Source organism: Tiliqua scincoides, chromosome 1, assembly GCF_035046505.1.
Source record: "Tiliqua scincoides isolate rTilSci1 chromosome 1, rTilSci1.hap2, whole genome shotgun sequence".
In the NCBI taxonomy this organism is placed as follows: Eukaryota; Metazoa; Chordata; class Lepidosauria; order Squamata; family Scincidae; genus Tiliqua; species Tiliqua scincoides.
This window is the reverse complement of record NC_089821.1, coordinates 198988078-199007550: the sequence shown is the minus strand read 5'-3', so window position 1 is coordinate 199007550 and position 19473 is coordinate 198988078. Positions and strand designations below refer to the sequence as shown.

Here is a 19473-nt window from a genome sequence, read left to right as displayed (position 1 = left end):
AAAGTCTTGGGCACTGTTGCTGCTGAACTCAGTGAAGAGGATTCGAGATAAGAACAAAACAAAAGAGACTGGAGGAGCAAAAGGGGGAATTGAGAAATGGAGTACAGAGAAAGATGGACAGAGAAAGGGAAAAGAGAAAGAGGTGACAATGGAGGTGTGGGTGCAAACAGGTCAATAATGGTGCAAGCGCACACACGCATGCCCGCACAGAGAGAGATTGAAATATTGTTATATTCTACTATTGAGTGAAGAGAGAAATACATGGAGGGTTAATAGAGGGGTTTAGAGAGAGGTAAAGAGGGCACACTGCAGTGTTCATTGAAGAAAAAAGGTGTTAACAAAGAATGAGCTAAAAGAAAAAATGGTTAGCATTGTCACAGTGATTCTTTTCCCTGGTTAACATAGCCATGCAGCCCCCTTAATAAAATGTCAACAAATGTCTCAGAGTGATTCCCACTATACACCCCTGCTTGCTTAGAAGGTTTTGGATATGTGCTCTCTCTCTCTCTCTCTCTCCTTCCCCCAAACCCCCCCTCACAACACATTTTCTCTGGTGGTATCAGTTCAACAGTCGAACCCGTTTGTGCTGGTAACCAGCACTTGGCTAAGGTGTGACAGGCTTCTAGCGCAGCCCTTTTCCTTAGTGCTGTTTACAGGTGAAATAGGAACGGTGTGGTTGGCAGTGCAGCTTGCTTAATTGACTGAAGGCAGCGACAGATCAAATGAAACAGAAACATGGCAATATTTGGTTTGTTGATACCTCTCTTACTTATTTGCTTGCATATTAGCCAGTCGTGCCGGAGTCCAGATGACTTTGTGGGGGCTAGCTCTCCCGGAGATATTGTCATTGGAGGCTTGTTTGCCGTTCATGGCAGAATGTTGCATTCAGAAGAAAAGTCCCTAAAACCAGTGATTGCCAATTGTGCTGGGTGAGTACCACTTACTCTATATATCATAAGATCAAGATGACATGAAAATGAATAGCCCTGCTCAAAATAAAGGGGGGATCGCTGTGTTTATTGGATTTTTGATGTTGATATTGAAAAAGTTAGTTTTAAATATTACCCAAAGTAAAATTGATTCCACAATTCCACCAGTGTGTGTGTGTGAGTGTGTGTGTGTGTGTGTGTGTGTGTGTGTGTTTGTGTGGGTGGGTGGGTGTGGGTGGGTGTGTTTGGAGAAAAAAGAAGCTTTTGATGCAAATAAAATGCATGGATAAGATCTGATCGATTGTGGATGGCTGCAATTTCTCTTTGCTTGTATGATATTTTTGGGGGGGGGGATGAGCTACCTCTGTCTTTAAAGGCATTCTACCGGCACAATCAGTGCAGGTCTACCCAGGAGTAGGTCCCAGTGTTCACTCCCAGGTAAATGTGCATAGGATTGCAGCTTAAGTGTCGACTTGGCTTATATACCTCTATTACCATATATGGTTATTCACTGTATTTTTATAACTGCTGTAGAAGATGTATTAATATGGCATGAAGCATATTACATAATGGAATCTAGCCCACATATTGAATATCCTCTGCATTGTACCAGAGTACCCAACATATTCATTTTGGATGTGTCAAATCCTCAAAGACTTTAATTCACTGAGGATTTGGCACATCCAAAATGAAAATTGAAGAAGAATAGTAATTTCTCAGTGGACCTTGACAATTGATGACATGTTTGACACACAATGTCAGGGCTTTCAGAAAACAGTGGAACATTGCTATTACAATCTCCATCATCATACGTCAAAGAAAAAGGAGAATTTATATATTGCAAATTCCTACTATTTGTTTTATGTGTTAACATTTTAAAAGTGAAATCCAAAAGGGGGTTAAACTAATACCCTGCTTAGACTGTTTACTGCTTAGTAAACAGACTGCTTAGACTGATGTAACTATATTAGAGTTAGGGAGCAATCCTAACCAACTTTCCAGCACTGTCATAGCTGTTTCAGTGGGGCACGTACTGCATCCTGCAGTTGGGAGACAATCACAGAGGCCTCCTCAAGGTAAGGCAATGCTTGCTCCCTTACCTCAGAGCTGCATTGCCCTTATGTCAGTGCTGGAAAGTGGGTTAGGATTGCACCCTTAATGTGACTTCAGAAGCCATACGCAAACTAAATAAATAAATGTGACTTCAGAAAGAAGTGATATCAGGATTGCAATTTAACTGATATTAAGATAGCTGTGCAAGTAGCCTAGAAAGGTATTAAAGCCAGAATTGCTTTCTAGCAATCAATCAGTTTGAGATCCATTGAAATCCATTAGTCAGATAATTTTTGGTTGTTTAACTTTCTACTGTTTAACCAATCAATTAGATGTTATAAATAGACAGTATTTACACATCACCAAAACCTTAACATATTAGGTCTAAGAACATAAGAAGAGCCCCACTGGATCAGGCCAAAGGCCCATCTAGTCCAGTTTCCTGTATCTCACAGTGGCCCACCAAATGCCCCAGGGAGAACACAAGACAACAGACACAACCTGCGTCCCAGTGCCCTCCCCTGCATCTGGCAATTAGAGGCAGCCTGCCTCTCAAACCAAGAGCTTGCACATACCTACTATGACTTGTAACCCGTAATGAAACCTAGAAATTAAACTGTTTAAAGCTTGCAGGCCTGATATGTTTCATAGATTTCTAATGGAAAGAGGTACTACGTGTGCTATCCTCCCGAACTCCTTGGACAGAAGGCAAGACAAAAATGAAATGAAATAAATGAATAGATTAGGCAGCCAGACTTTGTTCACTGCAGTGGCATAGCTAGCGGGGGCGGAGGTGGTCCACCTTGGGTACCACCCTGGGGGGGGGTGTAACACCACAAATGCCCCAACATCACTAACATCATGAAGGTTAGGTGTAACCCCATCATGCCATATACCATTGGATGCAGAATTTCCAGCGGAATGCAGTGCAAAAAACCAGATTGAAATATCTCCTTTCCATCAAAAGTTATGGCCAAAAAACCAGAAACCAAAAAATGTATGGAACTCTATGGAAAATGAAACTGAGCCATATCACACATTTACTCACGAGAAGGCAAACTTGCCATAGTTCGTCAGAAAGGGCGGGCTGAGAGAAATCCAATGACACCAGAATGGTTCCTGTCCAATGAAAGCAGCCCCCAAGAAACACCCAAGAAGGAAGTCCCTCCCTCCCAGGAGACGAATGTATTGAGCCCTATGGAAAGCGAAAGTAAGCCACAGGGTCACGTTTACTCGTGAGTAAGCAGATGTTCCTTGGTTGGTTGGTTGGCAACCTTCAGTCTCGAAAGACTATGGTATAAGCCTACAGCACCCAGTATTCCCAGGCAGTCTCCCATCCAATACTAACCAGGCCTGACCCTCCTTAGCTTCCGAGATCAGACATGATTGGGCATGTGCAGGGTGTGCCTTGGCTCCTGGTCAAATCAAGCAAAGAGGAATGCAAGGCTAGCTGCATGGTCCCCATCTAATGAAAGTGGAGCTCAACAAGTGCTCCAGAAGGCAGCCCCCCCCCCAAAGAATAAACCAGAGACTTGAGCTGGTAAGGTGGGTACTGGAGAGGGCTGAATATCTCACTGATTTTTTTTTGGGGGGGGGGTTATTGCAGGCAGCAACCCCCCCCAAAAGAATATAACAGAGCATTGAGCTGGTAAGGTGGGCACTGGGGCGGGCTGAAAATCTCACTGCTTTATCTGTGTGTGTGGGGGGGGGGATGTTATTGCAGGCAGGCTACAGAGAAAATGCACTTGGTGAAACAGGGCTGGCTTCCCCTTATTTATCTGTTTTTCTTTAATTTAATTATTTATAATTATTTTATTTTGCTTGATGATGTCACTTCCAGCCTTGACATCACTTCCAGTGGGTCCTGGACAGATTGTCATTCTAAAAAGTGGGTCCCAGTGTTAAAAGTTTGAGAACCACTACCTTAACTCAAAACAGGCTAATGAGACATCCGGGGGGGGGGGGTGACACCCTAGTGACCAAAATTCTGGAAATCGTGGCTTTTAGGAATAATACCATCATGTTATATACCATTTGATGCAGAATTTCATCCATTGCTTGTGGGGAAACATTCACTGCATTTATTTTTTGGCCATTATTATTATTCATTCCATGTCATGATGATTACTATCTCTGTCTCACCTACCTCACAGGGTTGTTGTGAGGACAAAATAAGGGGAGGAACCATGTACACCACCCTGAGCTGCTTAAAGGAAGGCTGGTATAAAAATGTGAATGAATGAATAATATAATTAATAATAAATAATAATAATTAAATAATTATTTATGTGAATTGTGAATTTATGTGAATTAATTATCACAATTAATTATGTGATATGGGGTAACAAAAATTTATGGGCCCCGGGTGTCACCAGTGGGAGCCCAGCGGTGAGCCCCGCAAATGTGGAGCCATGCTGCAGACCACAGGATTGGGCTGTAAGGGGTTAGGATTGCACCCTAACTTGGATAAAGGCGGCACTTGAAGGAAAGCCCTCTCAGATGACCTGAGACTGGTGTACTGACTGAGCCACTAAGATATAAATCAGGATGGAACCGCTGCATCAGCACAGGGGAACTTAGTTAGGACTGGCTGCATCTTCTCAAGCTGCATCCTCTCAGCCTCAGTTCCCCAGCTGCAATATGGAGATAAAATAATACAGAGTTGTTTTAAGGGCTTTGTGAGGTCCTTGGCACATACAAAAAGCACTATGCCAATGCCAAGTATTATTAACATACTGTATATAAGAAAAGTTCAAAGATTGTGTGTGTGTTCGTGCACGCGTGCGTGCATGCATGTATCCCATATCCATATACCACAGGAACTGCAATTGGTTCTGACTCTCAACGGCACCACAGGCTACATACAAACAGTGGAAAAGCTTTGTATTCACCTCGCACACATTGCAGAATACTCTGGAACTACACTGTGGTTATGACCCAGAGCACACAGGCAGGGTACAAGCTTCTTCTGCAGCACACGATGGAGTGGCTTCTAGTAAAATAGTTCTGAATTAATCATGTGTTTCTCAACAGCTTTGAAGTCCAAGTGTTTCTGCAGAGTCTTGCAATGGTCCATGCTATCGAAATAATCAACAATTCTACCCTCTTACCTGGAATTACTCTGGGTTATGAAATCTACGATACATGTGCGGAGGTCACCAGAGCGATGGCTGCAGCTCTAAGGTTCCTGTCCAAGCTGAATGCATCCAAAGACTTAGTGGAATTCAGATGTAACTATTCAGACTACACCCCCAGAGTAAAAGCTGTTATAGGTGCAACTTATTCAGAAGTCTCTATGTCAGTTGCAAGAATATTAAATTTGCAGCTAATACCACAGGTAGGTCACTTTGGAACAATATATATAGATACAAAATCTCATTTTAAACCATAGGATCAAATTTAGCAATTATAGAAGATGGTAGGGAACTGAATGAAGAATATGCTCATTTTTGAAATAGTCCTTTTGCTGCATTTTTCCATCTTGTTATGCACTCCCCACTGACTTGAGCAATGAGAAACTTCAAGGATAATACTACTCTGATTTGGTTTATTTTGGAGAAGAGCACATTTGAGACTTATAGCATTTTTGCAATATTTGCTCTATTTACAGATAAACAAACAGAAAACAGGTAAAGGTAAAATGTATGTTCTCTAGTGTTGTTGGCATCCCATCAGCTGACAATGGAATCATCCAGCCTACCTGCTGGGTTGGGTGAAGAAGAAGAAGACCCCAGACAGGAGACAATGTGAACCACTCTAATCGTGCAGGCAAATCAGGTCCAGGAAGGGGATTTTGGATATGGCATGTGCCAGCACTGCCAATCCTGCCCAATTCTCAGGCCTGATCCCCCAACCCTGACGCCACCCTCCCCCCTCCCCTCTGGGGACAGGGCATTGCATTGTAGGAAAAAAATTATGAGGACAAGCATGGCTGCCAAAGGGCATTTTAAACTGCTACCACTCTCACAAGGTTTGGGCAGGTGTACTTTTGTGATAACAGCAATTGCCTACAGCATTTCTCAGTGGTTAACCAGGACCTAATGAATTAGTCCTGGTCGCCTTGGGCCTGTATCTGACTTGTCCAACCCATGATGCAAATCCTGGGCAATAGGCACCATGACGCACTGAAAAGTTGAGTTAAAACCATTTGGCTTCCTTTGGACTCATACTTTTTGGGTGCTGCTGAGGATTCAGCCCTTCAGTAATGAACAGTAATAGCTCACTTGGTTGTCTGCTCAGAGATATGCCTTGCTTCTATAACTGAGTTCTTTTGTCACCTCCATAGGTGAGTCATGCATCAACAGCTGAAATCCTCAGTGACAAAGTACGCTTCCCTTCTTTTCTGCGCACTGTGCCCAGTGATTCCTACCAGACCAAAGCGATGGCACGACTGATTCACAAGTCAGGATGGAACTGGATTGGCATCATTGCCACCGATGATGACTTTGGGCGCCTTGCTGTGGAGAGCTTTGGGTTACAGGCCATGGCAAACAATGTCTGTATTGCATTTAAAGAAATGCTGCCAGCTTATCTCTCAGACAGCACCATTCATGGCAAAATTAATCAAGCTCTTGAGAAGATTGTCAAGGAAACCAGGGTAAATGTCATTGTTGTCTTTCTGAGGCAATTCCATGTAATGAGACTTTTCAGAAAAGCAATTGAGAGGAACATAAATAAGACTTGGATTGCAAGTGATAACTGGTCAGCTGCTGTCAAGATTAGCACCCTTCCAAATATCAGTCGCCTGGGGAAAGTGGTGGGATTTACATTCAAAAGTGGCAACATGTCATCTTTCCATGAGTTCTTGAGCAATCTCCATTCAACTCCCGCAGGAAACAACACGTTCTTGAGAGAATACACCATGCTTATGTCAACGTGCTCCCACATCAAAGATCAAGACTTGAGCAAGTGCATTTCTAACTACTCTATCGAGGGGCAGAAACAGAACCACACCAGAACAAATAGCCAGCTCTGGAGAGAGGAGTTTCTGATTGCCAACATTGAACCAGGATTTATCCATAGCACCATGCTTGCGGTGTACGCAATAGCAAATGCCATTCGGAATCAGTGCGAGAACAGGAACTGCAAAGACCCATATGCTTTTGCTCCATGGGAGGTATGATTTTACAGTCATCTTGTGTTCTCCTTGACATTAATTTTTCATTGTGTTCTCTGTATTTCTTTTCTCCTGGTATTTCTATAACAATCTCCAAGCAAACCAATGTAATTAACTTCTGGTGAATATCTTTCAAAGATGAGGAAAGTATTGATGCTCCTCACCAGTATCCTTCATATATGTGTAGTTTCAGCTTTAACCAGCTTTATTTGAACTGGGAAGACTAAAAGATGAATTTAGGATAACCATTCTTTTGACTGAGAGGAAGCCCTAGAACCGTGCCTTTGAAATGGGTGAAAGATCTTAATTGCAGATCATTTATTTTCACACTGAGGAGGAAAGACAACTCAGGTGTGGCAGGAATCGGGCAAATGAGACTGAGAGCCCAATTCTAAGTTGCGTTGGTGCAGCGGGGCCACATATCCTGTATCCAGTGCAGCTTTGGAGCAGGCTGCAAGTCTTCTTGGGGTAAGGGGATCTTTTTCTCCTTACCCCAAGTAACACTCTAGCCTGCTCTATGGGGCTACTCTGAACTCTGTCAGCTGTTTGGCTGGCAGAAGTCCAAGCAGCCCCATGTCAGACTGCTAGGACCAAGCAGAAGATTAAGATATGCCAATGGCCTGCTTCACCAATCCTGCCCCTTCCCAGGCCTGATCCACCCCTATTCTGCCCTCCCCCACCCTGAAACGCTCCTCCCTCCTCCCCACCACTGTTCCCCCACCCCTGTGCTGCTCAGCAGTATAATAACCTCTGCCAGTAGCCAGGCTTGTGGATACAGTGCCACTGGGGCAGCACAGACCTCCTGGCTGGTGTTGCGTACTTGCACTGTGTCACAAACATGCTTTACAGTACATTCACAACACCCTTGGCTGGCACAGTGGCTGCTGTGCTTGCTGAAGCCAAGAATATGATTGAGCAGTGAATTAACCATTTTACCTGAGCAGTGAATTAACCATTTTACTTGGGCAGGAGTAGTTTCTTCTGCACATTTTTTTTACTTAGTTAGCCAAAGTTTAATTAAAAGGCAAACAGACTTCTGAAATACATTGACCACATGTAACCCTTTCACTTTCTTTAACCTTGTGTGACTGAGAAAAAGGTGTTTGTCATTGTTCAAATATTTTTTTGAATCTCTAAAGTCACAGTCCAAGACAGCCAAAACACATCTGGGTTAGAAATGCACATGTGCATCCCAATGTGTTTTGGAAACGTGTGCAGTAGCCAATCACCCAACTACATGGGCAACCCTCAGTGAAAAGGTTGTGTACCCATTCCACGGTTTGATCAGCTGCTATAAAAGTTTCAAACCAGCTCTGCTTCTACCCTACCCAGGCTTTGCGTGGGGAGGACTGAGGATTAAGGCTGCAATTCTGAGCACATTTATTAAGGAGTAAATTCCTTTCAACTCCATGAGACTTTTGAGTAAACTTGCTTCGGATCATGCTGTATGTCAGGGGTGCCCAAACCCCGGCCCTGGGGCCACTTGCAGCCCTCGAGGCCTCTCAGTGCGGCCCTCAGGGAGCCCCCAGTCTCCAATGAGGCTCTGGCCCTCCAGAGATTTGTTGGAGCCCACACTGGCCCAACACAACTGCTCTCAGCATGAGGGCGACTGACCTCTCGCGTGAGCTGTGGGATGAGGGCTCCCTCCACTGCTTGTTGTTTCATGTCTGTGATGCAGTAGCGGCAGCAAAGGAAAGGCCAGCCTTGCTTTGTGCAAGGACTTTTATAGGCCTTGAGCTATTGCAAGACGTTCATTCATTCATATAAGTTTATCTTGAATATATTCATTTATGTAAACTTATGTAAATTTGTTCAAATTTTAAATGTAAATTAATTCTTTCCCCCCCTAGCCCCTGACACAGTGTCAGAGAGATGATGTGGCCCTCCTGCCAAAAACTTTGGACACCCCTGCTGTATGTGAATGTGATTATCCAGAGCATGTTAATGTTAAGCCCTTCATTGGCCCTTACATGCTTGGTTTTGCTTTCCGTATTGATCTGTATTGCTACTTCTCTCTTATGTTACTGAATCTTTTTTTTTTTCCAAAAGCGATTTTGATTTGTGTTGCTGCTTATTTTCACCACTGCAGTTACTTGAAGAACTTAAAGAAATAAGGTTCACTGATAATGAAAGGGAAGTCTACTTTGACTCTCAGGGAGACATTAATACAGGCTACGATGTACTGCTGTGGAAGGAAATTGATGGACGAATGGTGATTACCAACATGGCAGAATATGACCTAGAGAAAGATGACTTTATCTTTGCAGACGAGGAGGATGAAATTGAGTTCATGAATCTAAAGGTATCTAAAAGCATGTCCAGTGAGCATGGGGCTTAAGCATTTGTGGACATGTCCTCACAGGAGCTGCATATGCTCGTAGGTAGGCTTCAAATTTTAGCATGTAGCTGGAAGGATGGAAAATAGCTTCTGGCAAGACAAACACAAGGACACAGGAAGCTACTTTCTACTGAGCCAGCCCATTGGCCTCTTTAGTTTAGATTTGTCTACACTGATTGGCAGGGATTCACCAGAGTTTTTGGCAGGATAGTGCTTTTCCAAATGTGGGGCCTTATGCATGCATGCAAAGCGTGTGCTTTATCACTGAGCAAGGATCCCTTCTCACGGATACTGCAGGGGTGAGGTGGATGTGCCAACAAAATGCTGCCAACAAGATGGTCCTTACCATCCCATCTGTGGGTCTTGCTGCAGTGTGACTTGTAAACTATGTGTGCTGATGAACACCCAAGGTCCACAACATGGCCATGCCTTCCTTGAGTGCTTAACTTCCATTGAATTATATGATGCTACCTAGGCTGGATTCAGACAGTAGTTTTTAAGGGAGATGATTTGAGAGAGATTTCATTTTCCAGAGCACTTGCCATATTTCTTCTGCATCTCTGTCAACTCTGTCAAACAGAGAGTTTTGCAGGGTTTGGAAACAATTTAATAATCTGCTTATCCAATGAGAAAGTGAGATGACTGCACATGCCATGTGAAAAAGCCCTGTTTCAAACTGCATTTAATGGCCTAACAATAAACCAAGCTCTGTCTCCAGCATAAAGCACTCCTACTTTTCTGCAGGTTCTGACCTATGCATTTTCACTAATCTTATAAGCTGCTCACACTGGGGGGCATAAATTTCAACCAAAATGTGAGTCAATCAGAATATTACTCACATTAGATGAAGTCAATGCCTCCTTATATTTGTCTTTACAGATGCTTTTCTTTATCGTTCTTTACAGGTGTTGTCCCAGAGTTTGATCATTTGCAATATGAGGACCAGATTGCAGAATAAAATGGGGCAGGGGTGTAATTTAGGGATAATGGGGTTGGGAGATAGAGCCCTGAGACTTCTCCTAAAGCAGGAGTGGTTATGTGATCTGCAGGAGTACTCAGAAGCTACTTTTGACACTTTTTTAAAAAAGACCTTAGCTGAGCAGATGCATCAGGCTCAACAGGAGGCAAACTGAGAAATCTGCCTAGAGCAGGGGTGCCCAAACCCCGGCCCTGGGGCCACTTGCGGCCCTCGGGAGCTCCCAATCCAGCCCACGGGGAGCGCCCAGTGTCCAATGAGACTCTGGCCCTCCAGAGACTTGCTAGAGCCCATGCTGACCTGACACAGCTGCTCTCAGTGTGAGGGCAACTGTTTGACCGCTTGCATAAGCTGTGGAGCAAGGGTTCCCTCCACTGCTTGCTGTTTCATATCTGTGATGCAGCAGTGGCAGCAAAGGAAAGGTCAGCCTTGCTTTGTGTAAGGCCTTTTATAGACCTTGAGCTACTGCAAGACCTTCATTCATTCGTATAAGTTCCATCTCTAATAAATACATTTATGTAAATTTATTCAAATTTTAAATGTACATTCTTTTTTTCCTGGCCCCAGACACAGTGTCAGAGAGATGATGTGGCCCTCCTGCCAAAATGTTTGGACACCCCTGGCCTAGAGACATGTGTTAATGTCTAGGCCAGTGATTTTCAACTGGTGTGCCGTGGGTGATTCGCAGGTGTGCTGCAGGATTTGGGGAAGGGTAATTTATTAGTAGGGAAATTTGGGGATTTGAGCCCTCTACCAGCAGCATAGTGTGCCTTGTCAATTGTCAAAAAACTGACGGTGTGCCTTAACCATTTTAATGCCTTGTCAGTGTGCCGTGAGATGAAAGAGGTTGAAAATCGCTGGTCTAGGCCATCACCTTTCCCAAGGGTTACCTGAGAGACAGTAAAGAGGATGTTATATTAAGCCTACAATCCTATGCAAATTGTAAGATTTGGGAGTAAGTCCTACTGAACTCAGTGGGACTTACTTCTGAGTAAGCATGCATAGGCTAGCACTCTAATAAAACTGGGATATTTTTTTAATTCAACGTTCAGTGTTTATACATTGGTTTAATCTGTTGGAACCCACTACAAGACTCTGGAATGAAAGGAGCTCGATCTTTAAATGAACAATAAGTAACAAAACAGGAATAAGTGGCAGGAATGGAAACACTCTAATGAAGAACTTTGAAGGTGACTTTTCAGTTGCACGGTCTTACAGGGTGGAGCCTGGCTACAGGGTGTCATGATGACCCTGCACTTCAAAAATTTACCACTACACCACTGCTTAGGAAGCTATTTTCAAACTGAAGGTGTGACTGACAATTGATGATGTTTAGGATTTTAAGTTTTGCTTTCCTCTTTGACCTTGCAGAATGTTCAGTCCAAATGCTCCAAAAAATGCAGCCCAGGACAGGTGAAAAAAGTTTCTGCAAGCCCCCATACTTGTTGCTATGAGTGTATAAGCTGCCCGGAAAACTACTACACTAATCAGTCAGGTGAGGAATACAATACTAAAATAAAGTAAGGGTTTGGAAAAACAGAATATTTGCCTTTATTTTAAAAAATACCATTTATAACACTGTACTGATCCAGATCTGTTTGTGCTTGTTTGAGGATCTGCAGAAATTGTGGGAGGTGGGAGTAGAAACAAGCCAGCTTCTTTTGGTGGTCTAGCCTGAAGAACATGCAAGAACTAACCCTATCCTTTACCCTGCTGGGCTGAAACAGACTGCACTGCATGCTATGGTGAAGGCTGATTGGAAGGCCTCAGAGGGGAAATGGAAAATATTTTCCCTTACCCCTCCATAAGCCCCTCAATCACCAATGGCTCTCTTTGGACCTGTGCCAGCTCTTTAGCTGGCACAAGCCCAAGGAGACAAAGGGGGTGTGTTGGCTCACTCCAGAGGGGAGGGGACAGTATCTGGCACAAGTCACCTGCATCATGTGCCACTCCCTCCGGCCTCCAACATGCCCCTAGCCCCCCTTCAACCCCAATCCTCCCCCACCCCATTATGCCCACCCCACCATCTTACTGGTGGGCCTTCTCCTCCCCTCCACTGTATATGAGTTCTTCAGCAGCATCTATGACAGCTGTCCAGAGGTACACAGCTATGCACACTTCCAGTGTTCATGTCACTGTAAAGTGCATTCCACCACCAGAACACTAGTTCCAGCAGTGGCATCACCACTTAGGATTGGGATGAAAAAACATGGCTGAAACAATATGCAAAGTAGGGAGTAGCAGGTGGAACAAAAAAAATTAGGTTCTGTACTGGCAATGTGAGATGCTGGCAAACCTAGGGGATTCAGCACTTTTTGTTGAATGATTTTGAACTCAGAGTGCTTGTGCTTGCTCCTGTTACATCTCTATCTCAGCCTTTACATTTGCAAGTAAACTTATTCTCAACAAGCAGTGAATCTGCTGGCTGCTTTGAAACAGGTTGAACCAGCAAGAGCTACTTTCACACATTCCCAGTACTCAAGGAAAGTCCATTTCTATGGATGCTTCTTCATTTGATGGCCTTCCATTGAACAGTGATAAAGTTAGTTATTGGAAACAATTATAGTGCTAACGTTTATGGAAGGAGAGGGTATCCAGGATTCCTTGGCCCTACTTCACTGGATTAGAAACTTCCCCTTTGTTCATTTGCCAGTATCACAGGCCAACCTTGAAGTGGCTTTGCCTATTTCTTTGAGAGATATGGACAGTCAAAGGGGAATGGGATGACTAAGATTAGAGAGTGGGGAAACAGAGTCCCTTATGTTTCATTTCAGAGAGTGTTTACTAGAATTTTAGTTAACAGTTTTACATTGGAGAAATATTTGGTTTAAATTCTTCCCCAGTGGTATTGTAAACATTATATTTTCTAGATTTATATGGATGCATGGCTTTTCATTTTTTTATTATAGATTGGAAACTGCTCGGAAAGTATATGAATTGAATTAATACTAGGATAAGAAAACACTAATCCTATGTATTGGCTTCTCTAATGTTAAAAAAGCCTCCCAAGGCAAAATGCTAATGTCTTTCTAATGGACCAAGATTATGGATTACATTCCTCTTGACCCTGATTTGTTTTAGTAAGATGCACACGCTTATGCTGCTGATACGGTTTTCCCCCCAAGAAATCTCTGTTTCGTTCTGTGTAGATATGGATTACTGCATTTTATGCAACAACAGAACTCACTGGTCTCCTGTGAACAGTTCGATGTGCTACAAGAAGATGGTTCAGTACCTCAACTGGAACGACTGGTTTGCTGTCTTGTTACTGGTTCTTTCTGTTCTCGGAATTGTGTTGATTTGTGCCATTATCATAATATTTACTAGAAACGTAGACACTCCTGTTGTAAAGGCATCAGGAGGCTTAACTGTCTGCTATGTTATCCTCCTCTGTCACTTCCTTGCTTTTGTGAGCACAGGCTTTTTCATCGGCAAGCCCATGGCCTACAAATGCAAAACCCGACAAGCTTTCTTTGGCATCAGCTTTGCACTCTGCATTTCATGCATTTTAATTAAGTCCCTGAAAATTTTACTAGCCTTCAGCTTTGATCCCAAGTTACAGAAGCTCCTGAAGGACCTCTACAAACCCATTCCGATTGTGTCTCTTTGCACAGGGAACCAGGTCTTGATTTGTGCAGTCTGGGTAACAGTTAGAAGCCCTTTTGTGGAGGAGAACTTTTCCATTCGAAGGGTCATTATCCTAGAATGCAACGAAGGCTCTGCTGTAGCCCTGGGAATCATGTTAGGTTATATAGCTCTTCTGGCCTTCATATGTTTCATATGCGCTTTTAAAGGTAGGAAACTACCCGAGAACTACAATGAAGCAAAATTCATAACATTTGGCATGTTAATCTACTTCATTGCATGGATTATATTTATCCCTGTCTACACAACTACTTTTGGCATGTACTTGCCAGCTGTTGAAATCATTGTCATTTTAATATCTAACTACGGAATCTTATGCTGCATGTTCTTGCCCAAGTGCTACATCATTCTGTACAAGCAAGAGGCAAATACTAAATCAGCTTTCCTGAAAATGCTTTACAACTATTCATCCAAAAGTGCAGGGAATCTCAGTGTAAACCAAAGTTCTTTGGACTCTAAGAATGGGACACCTCCCATTTCTAGTGCAAATGCTTGTTGTAAAGCTAATAGTGAAACAAATTGGGTGAATGGTAGCTGCCATTTCCAGTCATCTGGGTACAGGGAGATGAGAGGGGACGTACCACCAAAGAATTCGGCAGGCTCGACAATCCCAAGGAGAAGACTCTCTAGCATATGATGAGGTAGCTTTAGGCATGGGGCTAGGCAACAAAGACATCTGTTGAGCTGGTTTTTGGTAGGTCTCTCCTCCTTTGATTTCTCCCTTAATTATCAATCATTGTTAATATGAACCAGGAATCCACACATTAACAGAATTTGACACCAGTGCTTATAGTGAGTTTGGAAACCCTGGTTAAGAAGGAACATGATAAGCATGAGTATAGATGTATTCCTAAATTGTGGTTATAGAAAACTATGGAAATGTGGCAGTTTGTGTGGAAAAGAGAAGAAGGAGGTATATTTTCCAAGACTGCTTCTTGAATCACCACTGTATTTCCTTTGTGCAAACAGAAAACATGCCCCAACTGTAGGGAAAATGAAAGTATCAAAATAACAACCACCATGGGTCAGAACATTTCTCATGAGGCAGCTCAGCTGGTGTATTAAAATTAAATTTTAGCAAAATCCTTCAATAACAATCCCTCCAAAGTGGAATGAGCAGGAATCATGACCACAGTATGACACAGAGTTATCGATGTCAATGCAAAAGTTTACTTACAGCCCAATCCTATGCATGTCTACACAGAAGTAAGTCCCATTAGTCAATTGGGCTTCCTCTTAGGTAAGGATAGGATTTCAGCCTTAACTCTGTTTTGGTTTTTGAACACTGAAAATAAGGAAAGTCCACAGAAGGAATTCATTTGTGTTTTTAAAATGAGCAGATCAATAGCACATAGTCCAATAGCTTGTATATAGTGGTTAGAGTGTTGAACTTGGGCCAGAAAGTCCTTTTTCATCCATGAAGCTCATTGGGTGATTCTGGGCCAATAACTCTCTCTTGTAGGCCTTCCTGACAGGGCTGTTGTGGGAATAAAAGGAGGAACTATGAATCCTGAGCTTTTTGGAGGAAAAGTGGTACTGTATATAAATGTGAAAAATAACCAATCAAAAAAAAAAGTCCTATTGCAATAGCTGAGATGAAAGCTTAGGGAAGATGTAGTATAACATACAAATAAAAGAACTTGCTATTAAAAGGAAATGACAGTTCAGCATTTCAGATAACTAGCAGTAAGTTCAAAGGTGTCTTCCTAGACGTCATCAAGAGCTTCGAGTTAGGGATGCTATTGGTCTCAAATATTGCTTATTGATTAGTTTCCAATACAGAAATACTCCACAACCTCACAAATAGTTATAATGAATGGGTATTTGCCCCAACTTCCCCTTTATGTGTATAAATCAGGGATAGCTAAAGTACTTTTAAAAGTTACATACCGTAATTCAATATCTAATTAATTTTGCAGTATCATCATTTATCATCATCATTTTGCAGTATCATCATTTATAATAATCTGGTAAATAATTGTGCAATAATTCATATCTAGACTGCTTAGCAGGCTGCATCTAATACAACAGACATTTGATTTTCCTAGTGAATCTGTGATAAAGTGGCTGGAATCATGTAAAATTAGCTGGTAACTGTTCTTTTCTCCACCAGTAGTCCAATATATGCAAGTTCAGGCTGAAATACTGACTCTGTTGAGGCAAATGAGGAAACTCCCACTGAACTTTCTAGTAATCAGATTTTCATCCATTCTTCCTGCTGTAAAATCATACATTATATAGACACAAATATATGCACTTATGTTAGGATTGATGTCATTCACTGGAGTTAAATTTGTGTTTAGAAGATAATTTGTGAGATTGTGTGTATAGTTTCTGAGCCTTTGGAAAGGAACATATGTATATATAGTACATGTCTGTAAATAGCTGTTTGTAAATATATCTCACTAGTCCTCAGTGTTAAGTATTGTGCCCTGAAAACTGGGTTACCTGAAGTTTGCAGTGTTTATGGCTTCAAATCCTTCTGGAAGTAAAATAGCCGAATAGTTTAGCAAAATGTCTACTGTTTCAGTCGCTAGATCTAACTGTGGCAATGTTGGAATGGATGCATGTGAATAAAGATCTTCCAGAATACAAAATTATAATTATAAAATTATAATTATAAAAAATAAAGTTTTGAATTTTGCTCCTGGAAAATTTTGGAAGCATCAAATCATTTTATTTGCAAGTATATAACATTGTACTTGATCCACAGCTCTCCAACAACTTTATTTTAATTTTACTTTTCTTATCTCCTCTCCTCAGTCACAAGAAAGGTAATATAGCAGTCAGGGTGGCACAGGAGAAAGAATATGCAATACAGAATGCTACTCAAAAGCAGAGCTATAGAAAAATCAAACAGGTAGGAGTCAGAGTTGTCAGGGAATTAGAGGGCAGGTCCTCTCATGGATTGGGAACTGGTTGAAGACCAGGAAACAGAGAGTGGGTGTCAATGGGCAATTTTCACAACAGAGAGAGGTGAAAAGCGGTATGCCCCAAGGATCTGTCCTGGGACCAATGCTCTTCAACCTCTTCATAAATGACCTGGAGACAGGGTTGCGCACTGAGGTGGCAACATTTGCAGACAACACCAAACTTTTCCGAGTGGTGAAGACCAGAAGTGATTGTGAGGAACTCCAGAAGGATCTCTCCAAAGTGGCAGAATGGGCAGCAAAATGGCAGATAAGTTTCAATGTCAGTAAGTGTAAAGTCATGCACATTGGGGCAAAAAATCAAAAATTCATGTATAGGCTAATGAGTTCTGAGCTGTCTGTGACAGATCAAGAAAGGGATCTTGGGGTGGTGGTGGACAGGTTGATGAAAGTGTCGACTCAATGTGCGGCGGCAGTGAAGAAGGCCAATTCTATGCTTGGGATCATTAGGAAAGGTATTGAGAACAAAACGGCTAATATTATAATGCCGTTGTACAAATCGATGGTAAGGCCACACCTGGAGTACTGTGTCCAGTTCTGGTCGCTGCATCTCAGGAAAGACATAGTGGAAATGGAAAAGGTGCAAAAGAGAGCGACTAAGATGATTACGGGGCTGGGGCACCTTCCTTATGAGGAAAGGCTACGGCGTTTGGGCCTCTTCAGCCTGGAAAAGAGACGCCTGAGGGGGGACATGATTGAGACGTACAAAATTATGCACAGGAAGGATAGAGTGGATAGAGACACTGGCGTAGCTAGGGGGTGCGGGCCTCACCGGGCAACGCGCTAGTGGGTGACGCACCCTGGGGGGAGGACATGCTAACATTGGGACGTTAGGAGCCACCCTGTCATTCCATACACCGTTGGATGCGGAACGGCCAGCGGAGTGCAGTGCAAAAAGCAGAATTGAAATAGCTCCTTTCGTTCAAAAGTTATGGCCAAAAAACCAGAAGGGAAAAATGCATGGAGCCCTATGGAAAGTGAAAGTGAGCCGTATCGCGCGTTTACTCGCGAGTAGGCATACGTGCCATAGTCCGTCGGAAAGGGTAGGCTGAGAGGAATCCAACGACAGCACAATGGTCCTGATCCAATGAATGCAGCCCCCAAAAAACACCCAAGAAGCCCCCCCTCCCATCTGCGAGTCTGAGCCGGAAACAAAATCACGTGGTCGCATTTACTCGCAAGGAAGCGAACTTGCCTTAGTCAAGGCAGGCTGAGAGGACTCCAAAGAGGTCAGAATGGTCCTGATCCAATGAATGCACCTCCCCAAAACCCGAGAAGGAGGTCCCTCCTCCCAGCTGCGAGTCTATGGAGCCCTATGGAAAGTGAAACAGCCTCATGTCGCGTTTACTCGCGAGTAGGCAGACGTGCCTTGGCCGGTGGTCAGGCCAGGCAAAGGGGAATGTGAGGACACCAGAATGGTCTCGATCTGATGGAACTAGAGTGCAACAAATGTCCAGAGGCAGCTTCTCCCCCCCGCCCGCCCCCACTAAAAAGGACAGAAAGGTGGGTTGAACTGGTAAGGGGCATGTTTTCTATTTTGCACTTGCAAAGCCAGGTAGGTCTTTATCTTGATATGCCTGAAACAGAAGAACTTTAAACTGGACACTGGGGAGGGCTGGAAATCTCACTGATTCTTTATGGGGGGTTATTGCAGGTGAACTACAGAGTAAGCTCCATTGACCACTATGGGACTTACTTCTGAGTAGACATGCTTAGGATTGGGCTCACAGGCTGCAATTCTACCCACACTTTCCTGAGAGTAAGCCCCATTGACCACTATGGGATTTACTTCAGAGTAGACATGCATAGGATTGGGCTCATAGGCTGCAATCCTACCCACACTTTCCTGAGAGTAAGCCCCATCGACCACAATAGGACTTACTTCAGAATAGATTCACTTGGTGGAACAGGACTGGCTCCCCCTTATTTAATTATTTTATTTTAATTTAATTATTTATAATTATTTATTTTAATTTGCTTGATGATGTCACTTCTGGCCATGACATCCAATGGGTCCTGGACAGACTGTCATTCTAAAAAGTGGGTCCCAGTGCTAAAAGTTTGAGAACTGCTGCAATAAGGTGTTAGTAAGTTGTCACGGGCGGGCATGTATGAGACTACAAGTTTTCAAAATCACTAAAATCAGAGTTTGGAGGAATAAGACCATCATGTTATATATCAATCCATGCGTAATTTCATGCAGAATGCAATGAAACAAATCACATTGAAATATCTGTGTTATAAAAAAGGTACAGCCCAAAAACCAGTGGGGGCGGGGCAATGGTACATCACCACGCCCACCACCTGGGGCATTGCCCCGCCCACTACATAGGGTGACACACAGGCCTCCCACACCAGGTGGCTCGAATCCTAGTGACGCCACTGGATAGAGAGATGCTCTTTACACTCTCACATAACACCAGAATCAAGGGACATCCACTAAAATTGAGTTTTGGGAGAGTTAGGACAGACAAAAGAAAATATTT

The 19473-nt window shown here is 43.0% G+C and overlaps 1 protein-coding gene across 1 annotated transcript; it reads left to right on the top strand.

Moving 5' to 3' along the window:
* Nucleotides 1–735: 735 nt before the first annotated feature.
* Nucleotides 736–14694, top strand: GPRC6A (G protein-coupled receptor class C group 6 member A). Its single transcript, XM_066611074.1, has 6 exons — nt 736–929; nt 5016–5319; nt 6268–7098; nt 9188–9400; nt 11784–11907; nt 13562–14694. The coding sequence occupies exons 1-6, from the start codon at nt 736–738 to the stop codon at nt 14692–14694; spliced, it is 2799 nt and encodes a 932-aa protein (XP_066467171.1).
* The last annotated feature ends 4779 nt before the right edge of the window (nt 14695–19473 follow it).